The sequence below is a fragment of the Nestor notabilis genome, unplaced genomic scaffold, assembly GCF_000696875.1.
Source record: "Nestor notabilis isolate BGI_N333 unplaced genomic scaffold, ASM69687v1 scaffold22687, whole genome shotgun sequence".
Taxonomy (NCBI): Eukaryota; Metazoa; Chordata; class Aves; order Psittaciformes; family Psittacidae; genus Nestor; species Nestor notabilis.
The window spans coordinates 1-9943 of NW_009938103.1; the positions used below are offsets into that span (position 1 = coordinate 1).

General features: G+C 44.9%; 1 protein-coding gene across 1 annotated transcript; it reads left to right on the plus strand.

Annotated features, from left to right (window-relative positions):
• Nucleotides 1–13: 13 nt before the first annotated feature.
• On the plus strand, nucleotides 14–3383 carry WDR77 (WD repeat domain 77; the record flags this gene model as incomplete). Its single annotated transcript, XM_010019167.1, has 9 exons — nucleotides 14–215; nucleotides 299–440; nucleotides 514–563; nucleotides 1202–1272; nucleotides 1649–1703; nucleotides 1978–2049; nucleotides 2150–2258; nucleotides 2694–2762; nucleotides 2976–3383. Coding segments are annotated over 9 exons (930 nt in total), but the record flags the coding sequence as incomplete, so codon positions are not given.
• Nucleotides 3384–9943: the final 6560 nt, after the last annotated feature.

Genomic DNA, 9943 nt, shown 5'->3' on the forward strand with positions numbered 1-9943 from the left:
CTTTCTCACGTCTTTTGCCTCTCCTCCAGACGGGGCCCTGTTACTGGGCGCCTCGGGACTGAACGGGCGCTGCTGGGCCGGCTCCCTCTGGGTGTTCGCCGACCCGCGCCGTGCCCCCAGCGAGGGTTTCTGCACCGCTGGCGTCCAGACGGAAGCGGGTGTCGCCGACCTGTGCTGGGTGGCTGACAGGGGCATCCTGGGGGCCTCCGCATCCGGTAAGCAACAGGGATCCCCGTGGGACCCACCCCCCCCAAGCTGAGGTGGTTCCCCTCTCGCTGATGGGGGTACCTCGCCATAGGCGCCGTGGAGCTCTGGGAGCTGGATGAGAAGGAAACCCTCATCGTCAACAAGTTCTGTAAATACGAGCACGATGACATCGTTATGACGGTGGCCGTCCTGGCCAACAGCACCCAGGTTGTCAGCGGTGGCAGGGACTTCTGGTGAGTGTCCCCAGCCCGCCTGCCCTGTGCCAGGGGCCAGTGCTGGGTGCTTACCACTTGCTCTTGTCCACAGCGTGAAGGTCTGGGACCTCCCGCAGCAGACGGTGCTGCACTCCTACAGAGGTGAGTGCCGCGCTGGCCCCATCACGCTGGTCACTGCAGGCTGAGCTTCCTCCTGCTGTCTCCCACCTGCCAAACCTCACTTGGGGCTGTGATCTAATGTTTGCCAGTCTGTGACGTCTCTGGCACAGCTTTATTTCTTCCTCTGTTGTTCGTTTTCCCCATAGAATGAACACTGTAAGGCTTAGTTTGCTTTGCATCTCTAAGCATATTTTACAATATTTGTTCTGTACCAAAATCTTTCTTCCACCTGCTTATGATGGGGTGTGATCTAACCTGTATTTAGTTTGAATAGCTCATTCCAGATGCTGATCTCTGAGGAAGTGGTATTGTGCTGTCTAGTGACAGCAGAGAAAACTGTGCTTTGTTTGATCCTCTCCCTACTTTCAAACTCACCTTTTGTCTGAGGGGGCTTCCTCAAGCTTACGTAGCTTACAGGGACCCTGCTGTAGCAGCTCAGGTGGGATTTGGCAGCTCGTCAGTTTGGTAGGAAGCACTTGGCTGTTGCTGAGCAGAAGTTACCCTGTGTTTAGGTATGAACTGTTCTTTATCGTACTGCTGTGCCTTCAGAGGTCCTTGGGAGTATGTGGGAAAGCTGGATGCAATCTTTGAGGCTCTTTATTCTTTTGTGGTTTTGGTAGCTCACTCCGATGCGGTGACATGTGTGGCGTCCTGTCCTGGTAAGGACACCATGTTCCTGTCCTGTGCTGAGGTAAAGCTCACTCTCTGTCTAAGTCTACCTGGTAAAAGTAAGATTTAACTTCAGTTAGGTACAGTTAAATGCACTTCCCGAGAAACCACCTATTGTGTTACAAGCTGCATACCTGTGTCATTTCAGTGTTCTACTCAATGAGTTGGCAATCAGCTCATCAAGCTGATTTCTACAGGTTTATATTAAAATATGGGAGCTCCTGGGGATGACTGAAGGAGCTAACATACAGTTAATGGCAGCATCCTTTTAACACAAAGGAAGAGGTGGTGTGGTTTGGAACGTGGGTCAGTAGCAGTTCTGCAGTGAATCTGAGTTTATGCCTCCCCCCTGCCACAAAGAGGTTGTAAAAACTTTCTCATTCACTTTGGATTTATAGGACAGCAGAACTTTACTCTGGGACACCAGATGCCCCAAACCAGCTACTCGAATTGGTATGTTTCTGTACGCAGCCACTGCTTTGTGTATGAGTTTTTGTTAGAAGAAATAAGTCATTTCATGCCTGACTTCACTATGTCTAACTTCAAATCTTGCAATCTGACATTTGTGTAGAAAAGCCTATTAGAACCTAAGGAGATCTAACACCACAGAAGTGCAGTAAGCTTTAAAGTATATTTGTCTTAGTGCGGTAGCAGTGCTAAATGAGATAGTGTAGGAATATCTTTGTATTGGCTCTTTTCACACTCATCCCAATTTATTTCCTCTCAGTTTGCAGTGCCTGTAATCACCTCCCTACCTCAGTCATGTGGCATCCACACAAAAGTGACATCTTTGCTCTGGGTAAGAAGTGATCTTATTTGACTTTCACCAGACAAATCAAGGGCTTTCTTTCCACATGACAATTTTGCTAATAACTTCGTTCTCTTTTCCTCTCTTGAAGGTGATGAAAATGGAACAGTTGCACTAGTAGACACAAAGAATCCTGATTCTGCCCTCAGCTCCACTGTGCATGCCCGAAATATCACAGGGTTTGCGTTTTCTACACATAGGTACAGTCTGATATACTGGCATAGAATGTGTGACTGCATAGACTTGAGAGCCTTGTTTGTTTTTAGATTAAAACCTATGGGAGCACTAGCTTTTGTCTTTCTATTGAGAAATCAATAGTGAAGAACAAAGTAACCAAACAGCGTTCTTGGCTTTTGAAAAGACCAGTGTCAACATACATGAGAACACTTCTGCAGCAGTCAGAATTACTGACCCACTCACCCTGGGCATCTTTCTAATTACAGTCACCACTGCTTGAAGGATTACTTGCTTTCTGATGCTAATATTCTTGCTTAGTGTGCTGACAACTTGCCATGTGATGATGAAGAGACTTTGTAAGATTTAGCACCCTAAGTAGTGTGCTCTTCACAAGTCTATCCCTAAGAAGCTTTCTTGTATTTGCTTGTTCTAACACTGGTCTCATCTCTCTCCTCTAGTTCACCCTTACTGGCTTCAATCAGTGAAGACTGTTCAGTAGCTGTTCTCGACTCAGACCTCTCAGAGGTGTAAGTACTAGACAGAAGTTATTCATTACTGCGGCTATTTGTCTCGGTAACTTCTCCTTAAGTTAATTATTTATGCATATGCTGGGTGGAAGATGAAAATACTCCTTAAATAGGGGAGCATCATCCTACCAAACTAGCAGTTAGGCACTGCACAAGCCCCTAAACCTCTTAGTGACAATGCTTTATGGCTGATGGAGTGTTCATGTTTTCCAGGTTCAGAAACCGTTCTCATCAAGACTTTGTGAAAGGCTTATCGTGGTCTCCTTCAGACAATGCCTTGCTCACTACAGTTGGATGGGATCATCAGGTTTTACATCACACTGTCCCCATACCAACTGGTGAAGCTTCTGGAGTCAACTGTGTAAAAGAATAGTTTTATAAACCTATGGTCCAAATTCCTTCCTGGCACTACTTTGATTCTGCTGAAGTCAAGGGGGTGTGTGAACTGGAGTTCAGGGTATGGTCTGTTGTCTGCCTTGAAGCTTGTGACTAAGAAGGTTCCTGTAGTAATTTTGAATTAGGCATAAGATAGCTACAAGCCAAGCTTTACCCTCTCCTCAGGAGCTCGCGTGTGATGAGACTTCAGTATTTTACCCAGAAAAAAATTGACTTCAGGCACAGAGGAGACTTGGGAATTGGGTATAATTCAAAACAAAGAGACTCTCAATTCCTCCCTCAGTTCTCCAAACTATCCATGGAATTTATGGAAATAGTGGGGGGAGATGAAAAACAAGGGCAAGAGCCTCACCCTTGAGCACAGTCCTTTGCTATGTAAATCAAGTTTTCCAATTCAATGGAAAGATGTGTTGGCATTGAAAGACACTTGTCCTTAACGCAGCATGTGTTTTAGAGGTTGGTCATCAGTATCTGCTAGTGTGGATCCTGTGGTGAGCACTGTTTAAACGCAGGTATCGGAATACCAGTGCTTGGTGTATGGTTGTGTATGCTGTTTAAGAACCCCAGGTGTAATTACACACCTCTGTGACAGTGCATGACATGATGAAATACTGGGACCTGTGATGGTCGACATTGGCTTAGCAGCTGAGGCAGCTCCAAGGGCCATTATTGTAGCATGCTGAAAGCCAAGAGAAGGTAATTGCTAATGCTGTTTGACACCATGTTTCATCTCCTCTGTGCTGAAGACAACTTACAGATAAGACCTGTGAACAAAAGTTGATGTAAGGGAAAAACTGGACTAATGACTTCAGTTTTCATTTGCTTGCTCCTATAAACTGGCTCTGCTTAGTGATAAGTGATACTCTTAACACACTTACGATGAGTGACTCCTTGTGCCGGTGACTGAGGGGACCAAGCATTCCCATAATCACCAAAACAGACTCCACAGAATCCTTAGAGGTGTTTTTTGTAGTATGAGACATACTTTTCAAACAAACTAAACTGTTGCCCTGGAATATATTTAACTGAAAAACAAATCATTGCTCTGCATGCGTTGCCACTGCTCTAGATACGGCTTGGTCTGGCCAGGTATTTCCTAGACAGAATAAAGCAGGTCCTGACTAATGAAACAAAAAATCCCATTGGAATGAATGCTACTCCTCTTTCTTTAGCACAATAGCAACACTAACACGCACCATTTCCACTGGGCTTAACCCTGCATAAACATAGGCTTAACTTTGAGACAGACTAAGCTTTCCCAGGCTCTATACTTTCTCAACTCTCTAACCATATTTGCTGCTTTTTTAAGTCCCACATCATACAGGTGTTTACAGAGCAAACTTCCTGATCTAGAACAGTGTATGGAAAAGGCACAAAGGCTTTGCTAAAAACTGACAGATTTCCTCTAAAGTACAACCAAAACTGTTACCTGTTGTGGACCTCCGATGGTGTGCTGAGAACTGGAACAGGTCTTGTGCTGCTTGTGAAAACGTTGTCTGGGGGAAAAAGTGGAAGATGGTTTTTAAATCAGTCATAGTTTTCATTTGTAACTGGGTATAAGCTTCTTCAGGCCACTTCTGTAGTATTGAAGAACCAGCTGAGATCATGCACACAGTCAAAGTTATGATTTCAGTTCCTGAAATTAAAACTGTTCTTAAATAAACATACACCATGTCACTGTTTAATGCCAGGGTACTATGATTCTTCAGCACTAGGGCGAGGCAGGCTGGAAGTCCTGCTTGTTTTCAGGAAGCTTTTCTTGGGGTAGGTTTTCCATTGAGCATAGCTAAAAAGCAAAGCTTCAGCTGTCAAGTATTAAACCACGTTAAGTTCCTTTCATTGCCGCCCTGTGAGCAAAACACAACAGTCCAGAGCAAAAAGCATAATGGTGGCCAGTGAAGCCTATATGGACAATAGGACATCACTGATAAATGATTCCTGTATTTACAATGGCTTAAAAACTTCTAGCAGCACAAAATAGATACATAAATGCATCTGTCAAATCTTTGGGTGAAGCTTTATGTTCTGCCACAGGAGGGCAGCAGCATCCCCCCCAAAATTGCACATTTCTTTAAAGACTATCTATTTCTTGGGCTTTACCACTTACACTTGTGGGGTTTTGCCATCATAAGAAGCCCAGAAGAATGACAGTGTATCTAGGAGTCACTCGTGTTATCTTAGCTTGGCTCCTAGCTGTCCTGTTGCTAGCAAGGCTGTGTTGGACAGTCACACCTGCATGCAGGCAGTGTGACACAACCGCCAGCAGTACCACATCAATACCTGTTGACTTCGTAGCTAAGGAATGGAGCGAATTCTCTGGGGTTTGTGGTATTCCCACCCTGTGTCTGTACTACACACTGTTCAGCTTTGGGGACACTTGTGTAAATACACTGGGGCTAGAGTAAAAGCTTCAAGATAAGCATTGCACGCTTCTCCCATGAAGAACGTGGTTCTGTAGCCAGAGCTGGATGAAAGAGCATGCAAATAGCTGTAATTTTGAGGAGCGGAGGGAATAAGCCACTCAAGACAAGCCTGCCTTTTATGTTGCTGCTTGCATTGCTCACACCACGTTTTCAATTTGAAGTACAACATTCTAGTTAGGACTTGCAAATAAGTATGTGAGTTTCATTCCTAAGGAAAAGCCCCAACCCAAGAACTATTTATAGAAGCAGCACAGGCTGAACTGCACAAGCTCCTCTGCCAGCCTGCCTAACCAGCTGGATGTGAGGGGTGGTTCTGCACTGATGGGGCAGTTAGGGCTTGGCGCCTGTTCACACCTTGACTGGGCTTCTAAAAAAACACTTCAAATTGCCACAGGGTTTATATCAGCAACTGGTGAGTAGAAATTGGACGCAGCCCTACATAAGCTGAAATTCAGAGTGTTGCTGAGGCCGGTTTGAGCTACATTTCCCTGTCCTTTTAATCTTCCATGCAAAAGATCACAATCTTACAGCAGACGGACCACTTAAGTAATACTAAAAGAAGTCAGACCACACATCATAAAACAATACGTCCAGACATATTTAATGCAAGAAAGTTGGTGTTCAATGGCACTCATAAATAAGAGACTTTGTTCAACACTTTACAAGTAAAGCTCTCAGTTGCACTACATTAGTAGGTACTTTTGAGGAAGCAGCTGCAGGGGGTAATTTAAGTTGTATCACGACTTGAATGACCAAACTGCATCAGGGAGGGTTTAAGTGAGAGTAATGCCATTGCCAGGCTTCAAACTTGGGTATAAAGGTTGGTTGCTTTGCTCCATTACTACCCCCCTTAGTTTCTTCCTCTTCTATTGCTAAATTTATATAGTAAAACAGAGCTGAGGAGGAGCAGCAGCAGGAATATGTGCTGTCCTGACACAGTTACCTGACAAAGGAAGAGGGAGCTCTTCCCATCCCAGCAGCTGAGAGGTCCTCGCTCTTCAGTATGGATTTAGCTCCATCCGTAAGTGCTCTGGCTGCCAACAGCTCTGACAGTGATTTCTTTGTAACCCAAACAGTTCCCAATGGCCCCAGCATAAACGTCTGGTTGTTGCTGCAATCTGAGGGTTTTGCTTAATGCATTCAAAAGGAGCAGGGAGAGCCCAAAGTGTTTAAAGAATAGAAGAGTTTCACTGCTTAAAGCTTGCATGCTAACCAGTTTTACAACTGTGAGCATGGTCCTACCTGGTTTACTTACAGCTTAGTCCACTGTGCATTCCCAGCATGGGAATGAGTGATGGCTATTTCATAAAACTGACTGACATTATCATGCTTCTAGTATTAAATATAAACAAATAAACATCGCTAGAAACAAGACACTCCACACTATATAACACCATATTACAACTACATAGGAATTGCATGTCTGGGTGAAATAGTAAATGTGAAATTCAAAGCAAGTGACACCAGTGGAGTTTCACATTTTGCCCTAAAAAGAAAATGCTTTTGTATTGGGGATACACTCAAATTTAGGAGAGTTCTTGATGGGGGAAAATTGCTCATACAGCCACCCTCCATTTCTGGGCAAAGTCACTGTTGGATGCTGGAGTCTCCAACAAACCTTTACATTTAAAACTGCTTTTGAGAATTCATTTGCAGTTATAACACAGTAGTTTGCCAAAAAAATATCAGGAAGGAGAAAACAATCAGGTTGCAATATTAGCAGAAAGGCGGCTTTGGTTTATTTCAAGTTAAACTTCATCCAATACTAAACCGTGACCCCAAAGCCACTCAAACTTGGTCATGGCTTCACTTCCATAATAAGAATCCCCCAGATACTCCTCGCATGGAGAAACTTGCGTGTTTTAAGGGGGAGGGCTATTCTACATGACACTGGCACACCTAAATACCCATAGTGTTACTCCATAGTCACTTTTGTTCATAAGCATTTGTTAAAGACCAACACCCAGATATTTAAAATGTGTTGTTTCAATACTGGCTGGGGTGAGCATGTCTGAAATCTTCCAAGTCTCTGCGATTTACTGGCATAAAAATGCCATTTGAATTAGCTATTAGACCCATTGTGGTATTTGCATTTTCATTTTATTCACAGCAAAGTATAGTTTAGAATACTTGGAGGCTGCTGCAATACTTGAAACAGCTGATCAATTATTAGGTAAAGTTGGAAATAACATAAAACATAGAACGTCAACAACGTGACATTAATATCGAGAGAACTCTTTTGACAATTCCACCCTGAAGGAAAATGTATCTGAATTCTGGAGTTGAATTGTAGAGCAAAATCTGCTTCCATGCACACAGACGCAGGAGTGTGCAATGCAGAATTAGCTGGAGTGGTACTAATGATATTGATAGTATCGAAAATAGAAAGTGCTTTCCATAAAAGTAGACTAATGTCTCAAAGTGCTTTTAGTTTGTCAGTGATTAGAAAACATTCTCTACAAGTTTTTACACTTATCTTACAATGATTCTCAGCAAGTTTACTTATCAGGAAGATTATAGATTTCTAGTTTCAGGAAGTTGGTATTGAACACTTTGTTCTATTATGAGGCTGCATTTCTCGCTCTCTAGTATATTATACTCTTTAAAGCTACTCATATCTCCCACCCCATGATATAACCATCACCGGGGGCACTGGCAGGAAGAGGGGACAGGCTTGCAGCCAGCACCCAGGCAAGCACTTGGGGAAACCAGCTCCCTTAGGTATGTCACTGCAGACACTCCACTCACCAGGAGCACCGAACACTCTACACACCAAGATTTAGGCTTCTTCATCCCCCAAATCAGACAAACTAAAGCCAAGTCTAAGTATAACTGTTTATAAGGACTCTGTGGCTTAGCTTTTAGAGGTGAGTTTACATGGGAATGAAGTGGCAAGAGACACCTCGAGGAAAGCACCACCAGCACAGCACCTTGGTGGGTCACTGACACCCACCAACTGATAAAGCAAAAGGATTGCTCAACATTTTAAGCCTCCAAAGTGCTTTACAGGCCTGCTATCCGGGCCTCACAGCCCTCCTCCATGAGGAATAATCCCCAGCAGAAACATTTACAGTGACCAAAAGGCATAGGAACTCAAGGGCCCATACTCCCAAAGCTGCTCCCTGGAGAAGGGGGCTCAGACCTTGGTGCCAGAGCTGCCCCTGGCTCAGCGGGACAGGCACTGGAAGCCAGGAGCTGGTTTTAAGGCATTGGCATAATTGATTTGTTAAGGCTGTTGTAGGAGGTGGGGACAGAAGAAGTTAGGACCTAGACATCCTAAACTCAATTTCTATACCATTGGCCTCACCTTCTGATTTTAATTCCCCTGCATTTAGTTATACATTGGCTTGCTTCCATTAGGCACATCTCCCAGTTGGTTTCTCCCTATTCCTGAGCATCTTTGATTTAAACCAACTAAAAACCCTAACTGAAAACGATCTCTCCAGTGGTGCTGCTCTTTAAAGAGAACTAAGGATACTTTTTGGCTTTCTTAGAAGACCTATCAGTCTGCAACTTTGAAAACAATACAGATGGGGGGGGAAATAGGAGAAGGAAAACTGAGTTTGCTCACGTAACAAGACAGCAGCCTGTCCTCTGTAGTAACTACTCTCCATGAGAGTCTTCCAAGAAGTGTCCAAGTCCCAAGGTTCACTCCCCACCTTCTCCATCAGTAGTTTCAAGCAGTGCATTTGCCAGCTGGGTTGGGACCATCCCTGGTGTCCGAAGAGAAGCAGATGACCAACTGAGATGCCTTCTTCTTGCTTCCCAGCCAAATGAAGGTGGCGGAGCAGCCCTGTGGACAAGCCTATCGGTGCCCGCTCTGGTAGGTGTAGGAGATGGGCTGCCGAGCCCCAGGCCTGACCGTGAAGGTGTTGGTAGGTCCACTGTACTGCGAGCCGCCATGGAGAGGTCTGGAGGGAAAACAGAGGGAAGGTCACTGAAAGCCAAGGAAACACTTTGAGTTTATTCAATATTGCAATTATATATTTTTTTATTTAGTGGAGCAGGGTGACTTTTGTCACCTTTTGTCTCCATTCAGTGGCGTAGGGTGGAGAGGGCAATGGGTATCATGGTTATGGCTGGGACCAGGGAGGAGCTATGCCACATCCATGGTCCTGGACTGAGGTGGCAGGAGGAGATGAAGCCTGCTGGCACCACATAAGCCAAAGGGCAGTGACTTATCCCTATCCTCTCCTTCCCATCCCTCCTCTCCTTCAAATGAAAAGGAAGGCGCTAGCTCAGGGGTGCACATACCTGCTGGCTGCCACCGCGCTGGCGGGTGAGAAATCCCCGTTCTGCCCCTTGTACTTGGCATCAGTGCTGCCGTACGGCGCCACTTTCCCAGCGGCATCGAGGGATGTC